This window comes from Mesoplodon bidens, assembly GCF_964165515.1.
Source record: "Mesoplodon bidens genome assembly, chromosome: 3".
In the NCBI taxonomy this organism is placed as follows: domain Eukaryota; kingdom Metazoa; phylum Chordata; class Mammalia; order Artiodactyla; family Ziphiidae; genus Mesoplodon; species Mesoplodon bidens.
In genome coordinates, this window is record NC_138178.1 from 53,332,866 (window position 1) to 53,356,304 (window position 23,439).

The following is a 23,439-nucleotide window of genomic DNA, read 5'->3' on the forward strand; positions in this document are numbered from 1 at the left end:
AGGGGCAGTATTTATCACTTGAAAGTATAGGAAACTGTGAAATGGTTTGTCATCATGAAGAAATTAAACTGCTTAAGTGAATAGAATTATTTTTTGCTATAGCCAAATAGGTTAGTCAGGTAAAACTCACTAGACCCAAAATTCAAGCAGTAAACAGAAACCCCAGTAGCAATGTCTTTGAAGCTGCAGTGGATAGAAGCATGGCCCTGGAATGGTCGCTGACTCAGGTGAAATTTGTGTAAATCACCCCTAATCGTCAGGTGCCATCTAATTTATTTATTTTTTGTTGTTTTTTAAAAAATCTTTATTGGAGTATAATTGCTTTACAACATCTTATTTATTTTGACAGTCAACTGTATAAATGGTATTGTGAGAACATGCCACAAGTGGGAGTCCTTTAGCAAACTTACATGTGAAGCGAACAGAGTATTTTAAAATTGAGTGCTGAGAGGGAATAACCTAAGTTCTTTGAGTGAAACACTGTCTAGCTTTGGTTAACCAAAGCCTCTGTGCATGTCTCTGTCTAAATAGACTATAAGCTGATAAGGGAAGAATTGATTTCTTTGACATCTAAGCTAATTAGAACAGTCTGGGTTTAAGTGCACTTTGGCTTGTCATCTTGGGGCTCCTCACTTTTTCAAAGCGCCTCCTCCCTTTTAATTTGAACAAAGCAGCAGGAGCATATCTAGGGTTAGAGACAGAAGTATAGACACACAGATCTAGAATATTGAATTTGGTCTGAAATAATCACAATTAACTGTGAAGTAGGAGATTCCTGCAGTAATTTATGTAAATATCACTCTTCGGTGTGGTGATGTCGTTGTAAAGATCTTACTAACTTGACTCTTTGTTATAGAAGTAGGTAGCTACCAAATTATTTCTTCCTGCCACTTATAGTTTTCTCTAAGAAAAGACTCTCATCTCAATGACAAATAAATTCATTAGAACTAAGTCAAAGGGAAAACCGGACATCAAATGCATTTATGCAGATATTGAATCTTTTATTTCCATTTATTTCTTCATCAGGTAAAAGATGTCACAGACTGCCTTGTCTACACTTCTCCTTGGTCCCTCTGAAAAAGCTACTTTGCAATCCTTTTTCTATGTCGATAAACATTACCTAAATTTATTTTTATTTTTTCAGACATAGCCTTTAATCTGTAATGGAAGCTACAATGAAAGAACTATGATTACATTTGAGTTTTACTTTAGACTGTTTAGCATATCATCTGGAGAAGCACTGCGCGCCAGAAACATTGTATTAATCTACACTGTCCAGTATGGTAGCCACTAGACACATGTGACTATTGAGCACTTGAAAATTAGCTAGTGTGACAAGGAACTGAATTTTACATTTTTAAGTTTAATTAATTTAAATTTATTAGCCACATGTTGTGAGCAGCTACCATATTAAATAGCATGGATCTAAAGGATTCTGCCATTTTGAGAATCATTGATGGTAAAATTTAATAACATTTTTAAAAAGCTAAATGCTTTTTTTGTATAGGTTAAAACTAAAAGTTATTAGGCATTGTCACAGTACATTGTGCTTGTGACTGAACTTCTTTACCTATAGAATTTGTGAAGGAATAACTTAACATCGTAGTACATATGGGATTATCTCTTCTTACCTTGTAGTCACCAGTACACTGAGAGGGACATACATTTCTGAAGACATTTTTCCTAAGAATATTTTTAGATTTGAAACAGCTGACTGTCACTAGATCTGCTGCTCTGAAGACAGTTCATGTGGAAATTCTGGAAAGAAAAATAATTATGTATTTTCTTTGGATTAGCCTGGTACTTTTGGAAGATGGGAAACAGTTGGTAGACTTAAAAAGTCTATGTTGTTTAATAGTAACTTTCACTTCCTTTAGATTAGTTCCCCTGATACATAATAATTTTAAAGTGACCCTTTGAAGATAGGAATTATTTTCTAATAAATTTCAAACTTAATATCTCTTTCAATGAGAAACATTTAGATAATTTAAATTCAGAATTTATGTGCTAATTAGGATTTGTTTTAGAATATGCTTTGTAGCATAGCTGAATCAAATGAATTGATATATGCCTATGCGTCTATAATTTATTTATCATTCTGCAAACTCAGATTATATCATCATCTATTACAACATATTAACAAAACATGATACCTTTATGAAAATTAAGAAAGAAAGACTTAATGTTAAATCTCAGAATAATCATGTCAGACCAGTGTTTTTCTTTTTTATGAGTAGCGGGTGTTCTCTTGTTTGAAGCTTCACCATTGATTAGGTAGATAGAGCGGTGGAGGAGAGGGACTGTCCAACAGACCACAACCACTTGGCCAGCTTTTCTGGGAAGCGCCCGGGGGTGGCAGCTTCCAGTCCCACCCTGCTGGAGGAGCAGAGGGGATTTCCAAGGGAAGTGGAACTCCTCAGTTACTTGAAATACTTGTGGGCCACAGTGGCCTAACGGGTCACTTCCTGGCCTGGCTAAGCAGCCAGGCAGGGCTCCATACCCTAGATACTTAGAACAGCCATGTTTACTCTGTCCTGCTGTGTAGTGTTGTGTATGTATGAATGTCTTTTTGACTGTCTGTTTGTGCTTTAATAGCTCAGCTTTCACAGCTGACCGGCATAGGAAAAGAAAACTTTTGGAAAATTCATCACTGAACAGCAAGTTACTAAAAGTAAATGTAAGTAATTAAAATGTATTCAAATATAAGAATTGGTTGAGATCTAGTCACTGTTTGATTACAATTCTAACATTAATGTTGCCCTTTATAAACTTTTATAAATGTTTGCCTTGGATTTGGAATATTTTACAGAATGTTTGCCACTTGTACTAATGATTCTTGACGTGACTAAATACCCCAGCGAATCTGTCTGTCTGTCAGTGCCTTCCTTCTGTCAGGATGACCACCGTGCTCCTCTGCCTTAGCAGGCATTTGTTCTTAACGCCTACTCATGTACCTTATTACTCCATCTCTATAGGATGCCAAAGATCCTTGCTTCCTTCTGTTAAAGGTCCCTAGTGCAAATTCTATGGGTCTGGGGCTTTCCTGGTGGCACAGTGGTTAAGAATCCCCCTGCCAATGCAGGGGGCACGGGTTTGAGCCCTGGTCGGGGAAGATCCCACATGGCGGTGGAGCAACTAAGCCCATGCGCCACAACTACGAGCCTGTGCTCTAGAGCCCGTGAGCCACAACTACTGAGCCTGTGTGCCACAACTACTGAAGCCCGTGCGCCTAGAGCCCATGCTCTGCAACAAGAGAAGCCACTGCAGTGAGAAGCCCGTGCACCTCAACTAGAGAAGGCCCGCACGTAGCAACAAAGACCCAACACAGCCAAAAAATAAATAAATAAGATAAAAATCTTAAAAAAATAAAATGCTTTGGGTCTGAGGTTTTGGTAAGTTTTTTCCTTAGGACTTCATTAATACAATTTCACCATAAAAGAATATGCTTCCTCATTCTGATACCTATCTCTTACCAAATGTATGGCCATTAATGGAGTAACAAAGTTTAAAGATGACTAAATATTGTAAAATATACCAGTAATTTTGTCCTGCATCTACCTCTCTGCTGTCATGCTAGCTGTGTTTAGACACACACCTAATTAAGTGTTACAATTTTGTGGAAGAAAGAGCTAAAGTGATGCTTTGGGTTGGATGGGCAGATTCACTAACCATGTGTAGTATTCAGACATCACAGTGCATTTGTACAGCTAATCAAAAAACAAAGCCTTAGTCTTTAAGGGAAGTTCAGGTAGTTTTTTCAGATTGATATTCCATTGCTAGGAAAACATGTATTGGTCGTTTGCATGGCTTAGAGTTAAAAGCTGGGGGACAGAAATACTTGGCATGTTTATATTTTTTCCAATTTGTAGTAGCTTTAATAGAGTCTTATGACGGCATTAAGTCTTAAACTTACTTCTTTTAAGGATCTTCTGGTTTTTGCATTGTGTACTCCGCAGTACTTATTAATGGTGACTTCCTCATAAGCTTCCATTTAGAACAATCCTAGGGTCAGAAACAGCCCTCTAAAAATATCCAGACACGTTTACAGAGAGTAGAAAGAGAATTTGAAATATTTGTTGGACTGAAAAGTATCAATTCCGAACTGGCTTGTTGCTAGAGTTTCAAATATAGGCCTTTGTTCTTCTTTGATGTTGAAACAGTTGGCCTTCTCTTGGTATGACTGAAGGCCACCTCTTGTTCCATTTTACAGGGAAGCACCACTGCCATTTGTGCCACAGGCCTTCGGAATTTGGGGAACACGTGTTTCATGAACGCCATCCTTCAGTCACTCAGGTACTGTTACAGTCAGAACTTAAGTATCTGACGTTAGTTTCTGGTGGAATGGTTAAGAGCAAAGGCTCTGGGTTCAGATCCTGTCTCTGCCACTAACTCTAGCCTAGTAACTTGGGGCAAGTTACCTCAGTTCCCTGTGCCTTAGTTTTCTCATCAGTGAAATCGGGGATAATAGTCTACCTCACGGGGTAGTCGGGAAGATATTATATAATTTACATAAAGTGCTTAGAACAGTGCCTAGCAGTAAATAACTGTTAGCTGTTATTATTTAGTTCCTGTTCCTTCTTGAATAGGCTTGAGCACAGGCCAGCAAACTTCTGTAAAAGGCCAGATTAAATAAATATTTTTAATCTTTGCATGCCACATCCAGGCTTTCTTACACATCTTCTCCTCCCTTCAACACCCCTCTCCCTTTTAAACAACTCTTTAAAAAATGTAAAACTCACTTTAAAAATGTAAAACCTCACTGGCCCAGGGTCAGATTTGTCCTGTGGGCCATAGTTTGCAGACCCCTGGGCTATAAGGAACCTTGTTCAGATAACTTAGTTCAATCATTAGTTGAGTCTTAAGTATGGTCATAAGATCAGATGTTTAGAAGATCTTCAAAATGTAAGGTGAGCAGGGACTTCCCTGGCGGTACAGCGGTTGACTCTGTGCTTCCACTGCAGGGGGCTCGGGTTTGATTCCTGGTCAGGGAACTAAGATCCCACATGCTGCGTGGCCAAAAAAAAAAAAAAAAGAGTAAGATGAGCAGGAAAAATAAAATAGACAACAAGGCTGACCTAAGTTATACAGAAGAAATTATTTAGAAAGTTGCATACTTTTAGATTTTAATGTGGTATCAAAGACCACAGTAAATTATTTTCCCAAGGCCACCTTGCTAATAAGGAACAGAAGCCATGTGTGATCTCTCCTTAAAGGTACTGGCTCTCAGCTTATCTAGTCTTGCTCAAAGAAGAAATTCTAGTCACGACCGAATTCTCCTTGTTACTCTGTATAGTGTATTTAAACAATATGGTTGGTTTCATGGCTTTTATTTGAGGAAATTATTGAACACTTGGGAACAAAGACCCTGAAAAGAAAGAAATGGTGACAATCTATAGAGGGGAAGGGGGAATTGGGGATTTCTGGAACAGAGATTTTGCTTTAAGGTCTTTGTTTATTTTTGCAAAGTCATCTACTTATATTCCCTTTTTAAAAAAATGTTTATTTATTTATTTGGTTGCGCTGGGGCTTAGTTGCGGCAGGCGGGCTCCTTAGTTGTGGCTCCAGGGCTCCTAAGTTGTGGCATGCAAACTCTTAGTTGCAGCTTGCATGTGGGATCTAGTTCCCTGACCAGAGATTGAACCTGGGCCCCCTGCATTGGGAGTGCAGAGTCTTACTCACTGTGCCACCAGGGAAGTCCCCCTTATATTGTTTTCTTGGAGTAAATGAGTAAGCTTAATGAAGAAATGCAATGTTAAGAGATTGCATTGAGTACCATTTTAATGAGAAATAGAAATATCACATTTTCAAAATCCATATGCTGTATAGGTCTCATAGTGCTTTCTTTACTTCTTAGTACATTTAAAAACTAATAGTTTTTTTTCCCTTCCTTTTAAAATAGTAACATTGAGCAGTTTTGCTGTTATTTCAAAGAGCTGCCTGCTGTGGAGTTAAGGAATGGGAAGACAGCAGGAAGGCGAACGTACCATACCAGGAGCCAGGGGGACAACAACGTGTGAGTCTAAGAATATGTCCTTTCTGGCTTTGAGCTACAGAACAAATGACTCTTACTGGTGATTTCCATTGCATTATCTGAGTTAATAGGCACATGCATTTAGAAAAAAAAACACCAAAACAACTCTCAATTGTGTTTAAGTATCTAGCTAGCAATCTTAATAATTGTTAGAATTCTTTCATTTCTATTTACCTAGTAGGCAGGACAAAATATAGCACTCTGCTTGTTGAGTCTGTGGATTTGGGCATTCTAAAATTGGCATCTATGAAGAAAATACAGTTCTAGGTATAGACTGGCATGAATATCATTAGTCTTTGTGAATTGATTTGTCTGATAGAGTCAGGTAAACCTGTCTTGGATAATTAAATTAATTTGTAGTTATCAAATTAAATATGGAGCAGTACAGTCAATTTTTAGTTGATATGGAAGGAGAAAACAATTGACAAGTGATTATTGAGAACCAAACCAATATATATTCAAATTCAGTGCAGCCATGTTCTCTTTGGGGTTCAGAAAGATTTATCATATTATCATGACCATAAGGGGTATCTTAACATTACTGAAATAGGGCTACGATTTATCATCTGTATGTGTTTTAATGTAATGTTTTCCCTGCCTGCCCATCCCTGCTCCCACACACCCCATCCCCACACATTCTGAAAAGCCGTCTTATAATCTGATAGTGTTCTGCCTAGATGTCTGAGGGAGAATAGGATAGGCCGTGTTAGAATAGTGTGTCGTGTGGAGTACGCAGTGCAGCCAGGCATTGGAGCAGGGATGGAATGATATCACTAGAAGTGGTGTTTTAAGAGTTTACTTTGGTAGCAGCTTATAAGATGAGCTGGAACGTGCCTGCATTCAAGGAGGCTTTTCACTTTATAGTAATTGGTTAGAGGGAATAGGCATGAAATGAAGAGGAAAAAATACATGTGCACAAAAGTTAAGGGAAGAATTAGTAGTACTTGATGCATTAGTGTCATTTAGGGTTTAGTTACAAATTATAGAAATTGCCACTGGCCATTTTAGGCAGAAAAGGAATTTATTGAAAGTCTGTTGGTGAGCTTACCATTACTGGATGGGGGGAAAATCAGGCCTGGAGTCTAGGCATCCATAAGGGTGTCCCATTAGGACCGCTGTCCATGCTGCGCCGAAGTTCCCGTTGCCAGCACTGCTGGAGTTGGCTGCTGGGTGGATGCTGCTGTTACTGCCGCCCCTGCACTCCTGACTGTGCTCTTTGCCACCAGAAACAATCTGGCACTGTTCCAGCTTCAAATAGGCATACCCAGGCCATGTACCTGAGTCCTGGCTTCAAGGGGGAGCGGGCGGGGGCTGAGAGAGAGCAAGTACCTGGCCTTTTCAGGTTCCACAGTAGGAGGCAGGCTTTGACTCTTAAGGTGGGGTTCCTCAAACATAGGATGAGGGTTCAGGTACTAGGAAGTAAAAAATATGATTTGTATCTCAGGAACCTACTGGATGACAGGGGTTGACAAAGAAGATAGTGAGATCCTCTGTGATACCAACCAGGTATCCACGAGTATGGTAGCTGTATTGACACATACAGTCATTGAAGTTGAGGAGGTGTATAAGTTTACCTACATGCATAGAAGACCAAAACTAACGGTGACTTAAACATCCGTGGTTTATCTTCTCATGTAAAAGTTGGCGGTTATCCATCTAGGTTTGTTTCACACAATCACTGGGCTCCTCTGGCTTTCTGTCCCACCAGCCCCGGGTGAGACTCTTACCCACATCATGCACAGTGGTCCTGGCGCACCACCTTTTCGTCCTCGTTCTAGCTGGAAGGCAGAAGGAAGGGGTGAATAAGAAGGACCACTCTTTCTCTTTAAGGGAATTTGTCAGAAGTTGGGCACACTCAAATTTTTTTTTATTCCAGGAGCTCATGTGCCAAGAAAAGTATGGAAGTTGTATTCCTGTGAGAGAAGGGGCGATTGGAGACTGAGGGGCAGTAGGGAGAGTAGGGAGAGCAGGTTTAGGACACACTGAGTCCAGTAGAAAATTCCTGTTGGAACCTGGAGACAGCTGAATAAAAGTGGTCATGAGAAAAATCTGGAGTTTAGATTTGGATTTGAGAGTCATTGGTATAGAGGTGAGTGTTGAAGCTTTGTGGCCAGATGAACTCTGCGGCAGAGAGGAGCAAACAGTCACGCAGCGAGGTCTGGGAAGTGCGCTCCTAGAGGGGCAGGAAGGAGAAAGGCAAGAGATGGAGAAAGAGATTCTATTACTTGTTTTACGGGTTTTTTTGAAACATTACATTCTTAGGTAATTTGATTTGTAACTTATCCATTGCTTTATTTTACAAGTATGGCAGTACTTTGGCATACTCAGAGTTCACCATATAGTTAAAAAACTAGTTTTGTCTGTAATTACTGCTATTTGTATGGGTTTTGAGATGCTGTACTTAGCTGTCAGGTTTAGTTCAGAAGAGACCAAACTCTTCTTATGTTTTCATTTTTTATTTGTGGAGTTTAGACAGTTTGGCATTGTGTATTGAAATAGCAGCCTCTTACTAATGCTGAGGGTCTCATCATCCCCTGCTCTTTTCTAGGTCTTTGGTGGAAGAGTTTAGAAAGACACTCTGTGCATTATGGCAAGGTAGCCAGACTGCATTTAGCCCAGAGTCCTTATTTTATGTTATTTGGAAGATTATGCCGAATTTTAGGTAAGTATTATTTAATGAAGGATATTTAAAACATTAATATTAGTCTTTACACTGTTCCTGAAACAATTTCCAACAGACTGGTGGTATTCTCAATAATGAAACCCGTGTTTTGTTTTTTAAGGAGAAAAGCAGAAGTTGGATATATCCTACTAGGCAAATGTGTTTAAGTAATAGATAGACCTTAGAAAACTCTTTAACAAAAGGCAGGGCATTTTGTTGTTATAAAAACAAAGCCCTTATAAATAACTTACGTGCTCTAGGAAAACATACTGGACAAAATTTCCTTGATTTTTTTCAAAATCTTATACAGAGTAATTATCATCATACACTGTCCTGTTATTTCAGCTAAAAAAAAAAATCCAAGTGTAATCAGTAGAAAACCATGGTATCGTATTCACTGTTCTGGTCTGAGTTCTGAAGACCTTACAAGACTATAGTTAAGTCCATTGGGATTCATTCGCTTTCCAGAAGGTAACACAATTAACACATCATCTCCTAATGTGCTTATAGAGTCACAGCGTTTCCAGTGTTCTTTTTTTTTTTTTTTTTTTTTTTTTAGTTTCTGCTTTATAACAAAGTGAATCAGTCATACATATACATCTGTTCCCACATCCCTTCCCTCATGCATCTCCCTCCCTCCCACCCTCCCCATCCCACCCCTCCAGTGTTCTTTATCTGGTCTCGCTTGAGTGGGGAAACAGCCCTGCTGTCAGAGAAATCTACCTCGTCTCCTAAGCTAGTCCTCCCCGTAGGTAACAGCAGACCTGAAGCACTACGGGTGCTTGACAGCAGCCTTCGCCACCTTCTGCTGACTTATCTTCCTGAAGCACGTCATGGTTCCTACTAGTCATGATTCTGGCACCTTATGTACAGCCCTCTCCTTCTTTCTTAAAACCAGCACGCTCTAGTAAAACTCAGCAGTATATCTTGCTTTACTGTCTCAGAGTGGTTTAGATATATTGGTAGTATGGAGAAATGTCTAAAGGGTAACAGCTTCAAAGGACTATAATTTGTTGCCTTGCCAAAGCGTGTAGCCTTGAGGATCAGACATAATTGACTATTGTTAACCCTGGTCTTTGTTTTGAAGAAAATCTTTTATATTTCATGTTATTTAAATCTCTCCTGAGGAGAGAATAATTTTGTAAGAATTTTAGAATTTCCTGACTCTAAATAGGAAGGGTAGAAATGACTGTTACTGCTAATCACGTCTGGACTTGATATAAAATTTCTAATTATCACCTACTTAGACCCTTGATGGGGATTTAATCTTTGTGTTTGGTTATTATATAAAAATTGCTTCCGTTTGTTGAATGTCTATTATGTGTCGAGCACTTTAGGTAATTTATATCTGATCTTCATTAAGGAACACAACAAAATTCCCATCAGGGTAAGAAGTGTTAGCCCCATCTGAAAGAAGACGGAACTGAGACGGAGGAGAGTAGTTTGTTCAGTTTTATACATCTAGTAGGTGTTGGGACCAGAATTAGAACCCAGGTTTCGCGGTGTTGGTCAGCGATAGATGTGTTAACAGTATTTGTCTGCATGCCCCAGTGAGGCCCACCAACCACCTTTATACTCTTCTACTTGGTTCCCATGGTGACTCAGTTCCCTCTTCATTTAATAGAATTCTACTTTTCATCTAAATCTGCCCGTATCTCTGCTCTTTCTAGTTTCTTTAGCCCATCTGTCAGCATGATTTAGTTTTTAGCTGCTTAATTTTACTCATTCTATTATTCCTACCAATGAAGGGAAAGAACTTTTGGAATAGGTAACCAGGTTGAGAAATTCGGATGGCATTTCCGGAGTGATTCCTATTACATATGAACTCTTAGATTTCGTTAATGACTGATCAGGATAGGATGCCTGTGTGTTCTTAGCAGGGCTTTCTCTTCGTTCTGTAGTAATTCAGATTGTTCCTCACTTTCATGTAATCAGAGAATAATTTTCTCTTGGTTAGCTATAGATCTTGAGATTATATCATGGATAAAGTTTTAGTACAGGGTCACTGCACAACACCCAGGTGTGAGGTAGGGTTTTCTTCTCATAATTGTTACTCCTATTATGTGTACAGGGTAAAAGTTCTTATAACGTGCCGAAGTGGAAGTGCAATGGGTCTTGAATTATGTTTGTATTTATAATCCCAAAGTAAAATTTTTTAAAGTTTAGAAAGCCCATTTTCCTTGATTAACATATGACAGTATCTAGGGAGTGTGATACCTTGGAATAAAATAAGAGGAGCCTGGGGAGTTCCCTGGTGCCCTAGTGATTAGGATCCCGGGCTTTCACTGCTGTGGCCTGGGGTCAATCACTGGTCGGGGAACTGAGATCCCGTAAGCTGCGCGGCATGGCCAAAGGGGAAAAAAAGTGAGGAGCCTGAAATACAATCATGCATGTAGAAGTAGGAACAACTTTCATTTGTTAAATAAATGCAGAAAAAAAAAGTACCCTACATGTAATCAACAGCTTTGGGCATAGAAATCATCAGAGCTATTCTTTCTCTTTTCCCACCCAAACCAAAAGCCAGTCACTCAGCAGGGAAACTGTTCCTGCGTTTGAACTTCTCAGCATACATATATCTACTTACCACACTTCTTATGGCTTCCTAGTATGCCCAGCTTTTCCTGTCCTTTCTTTTTTCATAAAAATACCTTAAAGTGTATTTTTTAAAATAGACAAAAATACACATGGTTCAAAATTTCAAAAGGTAAAGGAAGGTTATACAATGAAAATTTTTTTCTTTTACTCTATTCCCCAGCCTTTCATTTTGCTTTCCGGGAGCAACCATAGTTAACAGATTTTTGTGTATCCTTTCAGTGATATTCTGTGTGTATATACATACAAGCATGTGCATAATTTTTAACATAAATGGTAACATATCTTGTTTTTCTACTTTGAGATGATTCATGTTAGTATATAAATAGCTTTCTCAGTCATTTTAGGTTGCATCATGATTTGTTTAATAGTCCCCTACCAATGATTACATAGGTTACATTTCTTCTTCTTTGCTGTTCCAAATAGTGCTGAAGTGGGTAATCTCATACGTATAATGCAGGTATTTAAAAGAGGAATTGCTGGGTCAAAAGACAATTCGCTTTTGTAATTTTGATAGTCTTTTCTGCTAGCCTTTGTTACTCCTTGCTTTCCTTAACATGATTTTGTCTTGTTGCCTCCATATATTTGTCTGTCATCTGCTTCCTGTCTATGGTCTTTGCCTGTGGTCACATCTCTTTCTTTAGAATCCAGCTTAATGCTAACACTCTCCAGGAAAGTCTCTTGATAATTCATATCAGGTCATAGTATTTATTCCCTTGATTCATCGTGTCACTTACGTGCGATTTCTACTTTCATGTAAAACTTAATTTAATATATCTTCATTGACTTCCCAAAACAGTTTTCTGTAGTTTTCTTAAATGTTTAAAAATGATGGAGAAATGACTGAAAAAATCTTCCTTGAATTTGCTAGGTCTTCTGCTTCGCTTTGTAGAAAATATAAAAGATCTTTGTAGATAATAAAATATCACTTGAAAAGACCTATTTAATTTAATAATAATCTTTTTTGGGTATCTGTAAATAGAGGACTTTAAAAAAACACCAAGCTGTTTATATTTTATATTTAAACAATATAGGCATACCTCAGTAATGTTTGGGTTTGGTTCCAGACCACTGCAGTAAATTAGCAGATAGAGAAATAAAGCTGTTCCAAATAGTGCTCAACTTTTTTCAGAGTCATCCATGAGGTTTGGAATCTGCTTCATCCAAACTCCTGTTAATGTTGATATTTTGACCTCTTCCCGTGAATCACGAATGATGTTCTTAATGGCATCTAGAATGGGGAATCCTTTCTGAAGGTTTTCAGTTTGCTTTGCTCAGATCCATCAGAGGAATCACTTATCTGTGGCAGTTACAGCCTTACAAAATGTATTTCTTAAAGAATAAGACTTGAAAGTCAAAATGACTCCTTGATCCATGGGCTGCAGAATGGATGTTGTGTTAGCAGGCATGAAAACAACATTCATCTCATTGTATGTCTCCATCAGAGCTCTTGGGTGACCAGGTGTGTTGTCCATGAGCAGTAATAAATCTTTTCTGGGCAGTGGCTCTCAACAGTGGGCTTAAAATATTCAGTAAACCATGTTGTAAACAGATATGCTGCCATCCAGGCTTTGTTGTTCCATTTATAGAACACAGGCAGAGTAGATTTAGCATTATTCTTAAGGGTCCTAGGATTTTCAGAATGATAAATGAGCATGCTTCAATTTAAAGTCACCAGCTGCATTAGCCCCTAACAAGAGAGGCATCCTGTCCTGTGAAGCCAGGCGTTGACGTCTCCTCTCTAGCTAGGAAAGTCCTAGATGGCATCTTCTTCCAGGATAAGGCTGTTTTATCTACACTGAAAATCTTTTATTTGGTGAAGGAAGCTAATCTGTTATTAGCTTCCTTCATTACTGATCTTAGCAAGATCTGGATATCCTGCTGCTGGTTCTACATCAGCACTTGCTGCTTTGCCTTGCACTTTTCTGTTAAGGAGACGGCTTCTTTCCTTAAGCCTCACTAACCAACCTCTGCTAGCTTCACACTTCTCTTCTGCAGCTTCCTCACTTCTCTCAGCCTTCATGGAATTGAGGACAGTTAGTGCCTTGCTCTAAATTAAGCTTGGGCTGAAGGGAATGTTGTGGCTGGTTTGATCTTCTATCCAGACTGATAAAACTTTCTTCATATCAGCAATAGGGTTTCATTTTTTTAAATCAGTCGTGTCTTCACTGGGGCGGCACTTTTACTTTCCTTCAAGAACTTTTCCTTTGCTTTCACAACTTGGCTGTTTGGTGCAAGAGGCCTAACTTTTGGCCTGTCTCGGCATTTGACATGCCTTCCTCACTAAACTTACTCCTTTTAGGTTTCTGTTTTTTTTTTTTTTAATATTTATTTATTTAGGCTGCATCGGGTCTTAGCTGCGGCACATGGGAGCTTCGTTGTGGCCTGCAGGCTTCTCTCTAGTTGTGGTGGGTGGGCTCAGTAGTTGCAGCACGCGGGCTCTCTAGTTGTGGCACACGGGCTCTAGAGCGCGCAGGCTTAGTTGCCCCATGGCATGTGGGACCAAACCCATGTCCCCTGCATTGGAAGGCAGATTCTTAACCACTGGACCACCAGGGAAGTCCCAGCTTAATCCTTTCAGCTTTTAATTTAAAGTGAGAGACATGCGACTCTTCTTGTCACTTAAACACTGAGAGGCCATTGAGGGTTATTAATTGGACAAATTTCAATATTGTTGTGTCTCAGGGAATAGAGAGGCCCGAGAGAGGGAGAGAGGCAGGAACAGCCTGTCGGTGGAGCAGTCAGAACACACACAACATTTATTATGTCTGCTGCCTTATATGGTTTGTGGCACCCTAAAACTATTACAGTAGTAACATCAAAGATCACTGATCATAGATCACATTAACAAATAATAACAATAATGGAAAAGTTTAAAGTATTGCGAAAATTACCAAAATGTGATACAGAGACACAAAGTGAACAAATGTTGGAAAAGGGCACCAACAGACTTACTTTGATGCAGGGTTGCCACAGACTTGAAATTTGTAAAAACGGCAGTATCTGCAAAACGCAACAAAGCAAAGTGCAATAAAACCAGGTATGCTGTATTAGTTCTAAGAATTTAGGTATTGTATTTTTGTGCATGTGTTTGTAAACAAAACATCATTTTTGTCATTTTCATTTTCTGGTATTTTTGTCTTGAAGAAACTCGGCCTTGATTGGTGCCTCACACTGGATAGGAATAGCTAAATTTAACTGATTTTGGTTTTGCAGATAATTTGGACAAAACAATAACTTATTTTAAATATGAACAGAATCTAAAATTCTAATGTGTCCTAGGTACTTTAGAAGAAGTTTGTTCTAGTATGATAAAATTTGATTCTGTAGAGGCATATCCTTTTCCGTATTGGTCTTTGCCATTTTACACATAATGTACTGGTCTTGCCAAAACACAGAGAATGGTCAGTAATGCACAGGCATGTGTCACAGTTGCGCATGTTGGAGCATCACACAAGTGCTTGTGTGTGCCTGTATTATGTGATGTCTGTTTTATTATTTGCAGTGTCTGCCTTTCACTTAAGCAGGTGCAGAGTAATGTTTTCCTTGATCATTCTTTATTGGAACATTTCTTTGTTCTTAAGATCCGAATAAATATGGCTTGCCTCCTTGTATCAAAACTTGTTGTGAAGAGACCGTTGCTCTGTGTTCCTATACATTGTGCCTCAGCAGTGTCTGTCCTTCTCTGCCCCCTCATTCAAAAGGGATGCCTCATGAGCTTCTAGGCTTTTTGTATTTGCAGTGTGCTCTCCAAGGATGATTTCTCACAGCATCTTTATGACACAGATTTTCTGTAGACATTAGGAGAAAGAGGTAATGCTCATCGAAGGTCACAAACAAGTGAAGATAGGAACAGTGTTAAAATTGGAGCCACCATGCTCTCCCTCTGTCTTATTTTCTCTCTCAATTCTGATCTGTCACAGAGATACCAGTTGGTTCTTCATAAATTCATTTCCTCACTAATTCACAAACACCTGTTTGGGTGACATCACTGAAATAATTTGTATATAGAACACAAACACTGCACCCAAATGTGAGGGGTGTTTCCTTTAACAAGATTACCAAAAAGAAGAAACCTAAGTTGACTGCAGAGGAGACTCTGAAGCCCAGACTGTATAATTGAGAAATAATTGAAAAGATAACTTAAGTCTGTTGAATTTAATATACTAAATAATAATTATTAAGATTTTCAGATAAATCAATGAAAGGTTTTATTTAAATGTTTAGAAATGGAATTGTAAATGTCTCTTTAGTCAGAATCAAAAAAATGTCCCAGTCCTAGAAGAAACATAGACTTTTTGTGATCTGGTGAAGATCACAAATTGAAACAGATCCCCATAACTTATCTTTATAAAACAATGAGTGTTCCATGATCTCACGTAGGTCAACAAATGTGTTTCTAATGGTAAAGGGAACATTAGAAAATAATGTATTTTGATATAAGGAAAGAGAATCAAGAGAATCATGGTATGGTTGGAAATATTCATTAATGTACATTAGGCAGATTGTTTTAAAAAGGGACGGATGTGTTTGATGAAAACGCAAATTGACATAACTACAAGGTACTGGTTTTCATGATCCATTTTAGAAAATAATGATTAGATATTAGGTTATTTTGGTGAGAGAATAAAATATTTTTGTATGTGATAGAATTTCAAATATGACCTGAAATACTGATCCTACCTTTGAGTCACGAAAAAAAATGTATGTTATGTTGAAAAAGTTTAAAGCACCTCCTTAGATATATAAAGGAACTACCAACTTTGAATACTTTTGACTGTGAATTTTAACATTTTTATTCTTAAGAGTCTTAGAAGAAATACTTGAACATATATATTAATATTTAGTTGCTAAATAGTATAGAAAAAGTTACAGTGAAATGCTAAAGTGACTTTCAATTTAAGTTCCATTGATTAGGCAGATCATTTCCATAATTTATTTCCAGGAGAAGTTTTAGGAAAAGCGGGGGGACTCTGGTTAAAAGAAATTTTGTTTATGGAACCACTGCCTGGAAGAGTGGTAGAAGTTTTGACTCAAGACCAGGCCAGAAAACTTGCCACTTAGAGCAAAGATTAAAGAGAACCTTCCATGCCTGTAAAAATGTAGGCAGTAGTCTTTCCTATCCATAATTTTGTGAATGTACTTTAGATATCATTGCTGGATTTATCTACATAAACCTCTGTTACCTTCCAACTGTACCAGCTTAATTTTCTGTCAGATTTCACTACTGTTCACTTGTCACTGATCTGTATTAGTAGAAGAATTCCATAGAATTTCCTGACTGAATATAGTGTAAGAAGTAACCTCAGAATATGCTGCTGTATATATTAAAGTTTTAGGCTAGAGCATAATTATGAGTCAATGCGTTTTAAAGTTTTTATTTATTTAAAAAATGTCTTGAATCAGAGATTAGGATGCAAGTATAGAATGCTATACATCTTTAACTCTTTAGATAAAGTTTTTCCTCCTTTCAGCCAGTGTTTAAAAATTAGTATCTTTCAGTCTAAAGATTTAAATTCCTTATTTCTTATAATGGTGGTTTAGACCTAGTTTTCTGGTGCAGGTTAAGATGGGAAATTTTAACATTTGAGCATCTTCTAGAGAGGCCATGTGGGAAATGGGAAGATTCACAGTCCATCCAGGAGACATGTTACTCTCCTTGTTGCAGTTGCATGACTTCAGGCAGGTCACACAACCCCTTTTTTGCCCCTCAGTTTTCCTCTTAAGTGAGGTCAGTTGCGAACACTAGAAGTCCAGTTAGCTCTACTATTCTGTGTTTTCAAACTGGTTTTTCAGTAGTGGAATTCTGTCTTGAAGGTGCTTTTACGTGTAAAACAAGGAGGAAGTGGGGAGGAAGGATCAGGGCGCCTCCCTGTGCTCTGAGCGCAGGGCTGTGGCCCTTCTCAACACTCCGCCCTCCTGCATGTTGGGCTGGGCAGGTGGTGCCCCACAGTGACTGTTTCTGTTTGCTTCAAGGGGCTATCAGCAGCAGGACGCTCATGAGTTCATGCGCTACCTGTTAGACCACCTGCACTTGGAACTCCAGGGTGGTTTCAACGGTATTTCCCGCTCATCAGTTCTGCAAGAGAATTCTACTCTGTCTGCAAGTAACAAATGTTGCATGTAAGATTTAGTTTCCTTTTGTTTTCTGGGAAGACCTCAGGTTTCTACTGGTGTTCTTGTTTATTAGATTTATAATGGAAGGTGGAAAGTTTTCTGGACCTTTGCTGAAACTTTTGTGCACTTGAACTTTGTGACCAAGTGGACTAGCACATGCCTCCTGCTTCCAGATCGAAGGCATCTTGTACTTGCATCTAGGTGTAGTTCTAATTGTTATTTGCTATAGATTATTTTTAAACTTGAAAAAATAGAAAATATTTTGTACAATACAAAAATATTTTGTACAATGTACACTTAGAAATTTTCCTCCAAATGTATTGAATAATATATGGGAGACAATATTCATATACTAAAATAATTACATTTGTTCACTAACAACAGGCTTAAAATATTTTGAATGTGAATTTTTCTAAAGCCTCATTTGGACTTAAATTTTCCAAAAATATGTCTGTTCTTTCATCAAATTGAGGCATTTGTAACTTTTCAGAATTTTTTTTGCCTCTCAGTATGAACAAAACAAACCTTTTGGGTTGCTTTCCCAGGTACCAATACCCCAAAATATACACTGAGATCAGAATGTTTATTTTGCTGAGGGAGAGATAATTGACTTTTACTTCAGCTTGGATCTTGGTTAGTTGTCTCCTTTTGTCCAAATTTTGGGAAAAGTTTCATATTGGCCTATGCAGGAAAGGGATTTATAAGACGAACTCCCCAAAGAAAGAAGAAAAGAGTAAGTTATATATAGGGTTTGCTGTAGTATGTTGCCCGACAGTCCGTAAATCGGATTTTGTGTAAGATAAGGTCTTTTTAATGACAGAGGAGTCTCACAGCTAATCTGACTGTATCAGAGATGGGCAATCAATATGAATTGCCATACTTTTTTAAATGTTTGAACCTAGGTCCTAGGAGCTGTGGTTCAAATTAGGATCCAGTACAGAAAGGGAAGGACCTGTGATTTGGTAGAAATGCTCTTGCTGCTAGCACCAAACCAAACATAGTATTAAATGAAAAATTCTGTTTTGTATTTTAGGATGATATATTCATACATAAAGGATATTGAGCTGGGCTCTATGAAGGATAGTCTGTGTGAAGTGAGAGGATATACGTCTTTGTTATTTTATTTGATGCCCAGGGCACCCTTAGGGAATCACATTGTGTGATACAAGATGTTCTTTTAGTAATTAATGAGTTTTCAGTATTAATCCATACCCCTTCATGATATTTTAAATAACAGTAATTTTAAGTTCCATTAGTTAGGAACATAAAAAAATTATCATCAAGTATTCAAAACTCAGGCTCCTTTATATTTCCTTAAATTCACTGGAGGATGCATTTCAGGATCTAAGGATCATATTTGCTAAAACTACAAAAAAAAAGTCTCCTGTACTTGTATTTATTCGTATAAACACAATGAACCCTACTGAAGGTGGGGGTGAGGATGGTAGAAATAAATGGTGGATGTGTTCTTTTTAACACATAGAAAATCATGAGTGCCAATATAAAGGAACTTTGCAGCATAATAGCCTGTCCAAGTAGCCAATGTTTAAACTCTCTCGTGTAGTTAAGATAAATGGAGGGCCTCCCTGGTGGCGCAGTGGTTGAGAGTCCGCCTGCCGATGCAGGGGATACGGGTTCGTGCCCCGGTCTGGGAGGATCCCATATGCCGCGGAGCGGCTGGGCCCGTGAGCCATGGCCGCTGGGCCTGCGCATCCGGAGCCTGTGCTCCGCAACGGGAGAGGCCACAAGAGTGAGAGGCCCGCATACCGCAAAAAGAAAAAAAAAAAAAAAAAAAAAAAAAAAAAAAAAGATAAATGGAACAGCGATTTTGAAATAATTCGTGAATCTTGTTTTAAGTCATTGTATAATGACTAAGCTTAATGCCGTACACATCAGATAGCCAGGAATTCATTAGTATCTTTTCCTCAGAGGAAGGAATTATAAAGGAAGAAGTACATTGAGTTTAAATGTACTGCTTTTTAATAAAGCATTTTCCATTTTAATTAAAGGCAGCAGTGTGTGTGAACATCAGTATGAAAGGGTCAGTCATAGTCCCTTAATTTTTCAGTAGATTTTTTTTTGAGGGGGGGGTATATCCTTTGTTTGTGGTAACAGATATTAAGTCTAAAACCTGAAATGGCCATTTATATCCTACAGTTCCCATTGTATCTTCCCTTTGTAATTTACTAAAGCCATGTGTATCCTATGAACAACTTAAAAAAAACAAAAAAGCTACAGTATGTTTCTTTTGCCAGTAAGGAAGGAAGCCCTTTCATAGAAAAGGAAGCAAACTTTTAAAATAATAGAATTGCTCAGGTAGGTTTTGTCTGTCTCATCATTGCAGTAGGTCTAATTTGGAGCAAGTACGGTTCAGGGTATTAGGAGTACTATTGACTGCAAGTGACAGAAACCACCTCAAATTGCTATTAGTGAAAAAACGCAATATACTGGCTCAAGTAACTGCATAAGTGCACAAAAGTTAATATCTGTGTTCACTGTAGTACTAGTAATGAAAGTACACAAATGAACCTCAGTATCCATTAATATTTTTATTTTAATTCTGATTCATCTTTATTCTGTTGACAATTTTATGTGGGTTCCTGTTGTTGCAGTGAAACCCAAAGCCATTTTGGTTTTTAAAACAATATTTTTTAATTGAAGTATAGTTGATTTACCCATTAATATTATATTAGTTAAATTAAGAGAAGGAGCGTAGTGTCCAGAGCAGGTGCTCAGGTCAGGCCAGCTGTGTGAACTTGGGCCAAGTTATTTAACCTCTGAACCTCAGCTTCCTGGTCTGCAAAATGGGGATGATCTCATCTACCTCAGCGTTGTTGTGAGGATTAATTGATTTACATGGAAAGTACTTAGAATGGAGCCTGGCATGTAAGTGCTAAATAATGTAAGTGCTTGCTAATCATGCTGTTCGTGTGCAATGTTCTTGTGCATGCTGTTCATGTCCGTACCGTGGCAGGCTGTGCACCTGTCAAAGAGTGAGTTACATGGCCAAGATACATACTTAGGAAAGAAAAGCCAAAGACAGGTATGATCCTGATTATTGTTATAAAAGATGCTTACAACACTCTAAGGGCTTTCTTTTTGGTAAGCACTTGTCTAAAAGCACTGTCCGTATATTCCCATTTCATCGTCACCAGGCCTCTAAGGTAGATAGATGTTACGCCTGTTTCACATTTGATGAAGCTGAGGCACAGAGAGGTTAAGTAACATTAGGACAGTTGGTTTTTTATTGTTCTTAAAGTGTTGTACATATTTTTTGATCTCCACAAGGGAATTATTATATTGTTTTAAGTGAGCTTTTTAAAAGGCTTGTGATAGTAACATCCAGCACTTCAAATGTGAAGTCATATCTCCACCAGTGATTACTAAGTATGTATTAAATTTGTTTACCTCATTTTCCCCAAATATGACCATCTAAAAAAATCTGAAACTATCTTTGATCAAGGTTGTTGTTTAAAGTAAAGTAATTGAGAGTGCTCCCCATAATATGAGAAGTCTTGCAAAGGGTCCAATCTAAGGCAGTTCCCTCTTTTCTGAGGGGTATAATTGGGGGAAAGGGGTCCTGTTGCCCCGAGTACAGGCATGTACGTGATCTGTTAGTAATGGCAAATGTTCAGTGTTTGTTTGTTAGTAACTTTTGTACAAAGTAGTGAGATTGGGAAAGGAGCTGGGGGAAGGACAGTGGCTTAAACCTTTTATTTGGTATACGTCTATATATAGCTTCAAAATTTTTGTGTTATTTTATAATTTAAATTAATAAATGATATATATATATATATATATATATACTCCCCAAACAGAGCCACCTATAGGACCTTTTACACATATGTATTTTAGTTTTTTACTGAGATGTTTTCCTGTGTGATTTTCTTTAGAAATGGAGCATCTACAGTTGTCACGGCTATATTCGGAGGCATTCTCCAAAATGAGGTTAACTGCCTCATATGTGGGACAGAATCTAGAAAGTTTGATCCATTCCTAGGTAAGACATATTTGGCATATGGAGATATGATATTGTATTAAAATAATAACTGTAATATTTCCTTTGAAAACTAAGACAGTAAAGAGATAAATCCTTAAAAATACATCAGTTTTTGAAATTATTTTTTGAGTGTGGTTATATGCCTTTAACAGTTCTGTTTTCCTATTTCCTTTTAAGACCTTTCATTAGATATTCCAAGTCAGTTCAGAAATAAGCGCTCTAAGAATCAAGAAAATGGACCAGTTTGTTCATTACGAGGTAAAGATACTTTGATGTTCTAGAATTTTTCCCCCTTGAAATAGCAAATAATCGTTTTAATGAATTTGTGTTATAACTTAACAAAAGTCAAACCTGAATGTCTCTTCTTGTACAAAAAAATTCTGTTTAGCAAGAATGCCTGCCAGAGATACTGACCTGCCAGGTGAAACAAAATATTTCTCACCTTTCTCCTCTTTTTAAAACTAGTTTAAAATTGAAAGTTTGTAACAAAACTTTTTCTGATCTAATGAAATAGAATTTATTCTGTGGATATTCCACTAGTAACCAGAGGAAGAAAGAAGCTCAGAAAAGTTTTACAAATTATGGTGTCATTCACTCTTTCGTATGACTAATAATTTGAGAGCTCTCTTGATGACATAACTGTTGGCTAAGCCTGAGGCTTTGCTTTTAATTGCAAGATTAAAATTCACATTTACTTTGAGAGATTTCTGAACAGATTTTTTCCTTGATGAGTATTAACTACTTTAGTCAAGGCAGAAGACCTGTCCTTGACCAACCACTGAAATGACTCATCGTTCTTTTTAGTCACAGAAAGAAGAAACTAGGATAGAAAAAAGAAAGAGGATCTAGTATGTGTTCTGTCATTAAGTACCTCTACAGTGAAGGCAAATAAAAAGTTTCTACCCTGAATTACATGTTCACTAAAAGTTTTAGGGAGTATTGTCATAATGATTAATATACATATAATGTAAACTTTTCTTACAAAACAGAAGGTTCTGTTGGTCTAAAACTGTACTGTCCAGTATGCAACCATGAAGTCACATGTGCCTGTTAAAATTTAAATGAATCAAAGTGAACTTTCACATTCCATTGCTCAGTTACACTCGCCATACTTGGAGTGCTCTGCAGCCACATGTTGCCAGTGGCTACTGTAGTGGTCAGCACAGGTGCAGAACATTTCCACTGTTGCAGAAAGTTCTACTGGACGGTGCTGCTGTAGAATCAAATTATCCTGTAAAATGTATATGAAAACACTTTGTAGATGCTTTTAGTTTGTTCTCCACCTATACAACAGTGTTGATTGTCTCTTTTGAACAGGAGTACTGGAGAAATTTAAGGAAGCCCCATCCATGCCACTTCCCCCTAAAATATGTGGCTATAGTATGTTTCTCTAAAACTGTTTTTGGCCTATTTGAGATTAAGAAAATATCACAGTATACTTGACAGCAAGTGTCAGATCATTTTCCCTTTATATTTACGGCATATGAATACAGGCTCACTTAGGCATAAAACAAATATTAGTTGATCATTTAGAGGGGAAATCAGTGAAAGTTAAATTTTTAAAGGAATTTGCCTCACATTATATAATCTAAAGTAGATTGACTTCATCTTAAAATTTCAATAAGAACACTAATATTAATGTAGTAAAAAAATACTGTTCCTCAATAAATATCTGGGTATATATTTGAATAATAATTCCTCATGTTTAACAAAACCGTTAGTCCAGATGATTTTTGACTGATTAGAAGACCCAGAGACACTCATTTGTTCAGGTTTCTTTCCTCCTTCCTTCAGTGCTGATTCCCCCCACCCCTCCTGAATTGGTCATACATGGTTCTTATTGCCTCTGTAACATTTCACTTAAACTTAATGCCCGAATGCTGAGAGATGTTCCTTTCTTGAGACCATCCAGGAGAGTGTATGACACAGCTTACTTAGGTGGTTGACTGGTACTATAAACAAGAATAGTGGCAAATGGAATTTGCCTCATATCCCAAGTAGTCTTTTTCTTGGCATAGGCTCCTTGAAATCTGATAA

General features: G+C 37.8%; 1 protein-coding gene across 3 annotated transcripts in view; it reads left to right on the forward strand.

Moving 5' to 3' along the window:
* USP3 (ubiquitin specific peptidase 3) overlaps positions 1–23,439 on the forward strand; it is a 94,243-nt gene that overhangs the window by 39,141 nt on the left and 31,663 nt on the right. For all 3 annotated transcript variants that reach the window (XM_081228049.1, XM_081228048.1, XM_081228050.1), the window contains 7 exons: positions 2,596–2,677; positions 4,211–4,293; positions 5,900–6,013; positions 8,580–8,693; positions 17,262–17,408; positions 21,296–21,402; positions 21,580–21,660. In XM_081228049.1, coding sequence (XP_081084175.1) covers positions 2,596–2,677; positions 4,211–4,293; positions 5,900–6,013; positions 8,580–8,693; positions 17,262–17,408; positions 21,296–21,402; positions 21,580–21,660 — 728 coding nt within the window. The remainder of the gene's footprint in view (positions 1–2,595; positions 2,678–4,210; positions 4,294–5,899; positions 6,014–8,579; positions 8,694–17,261; positions 17,409–21,295; positions 21,403–21,579; positions 21,661–23,439) is intronic.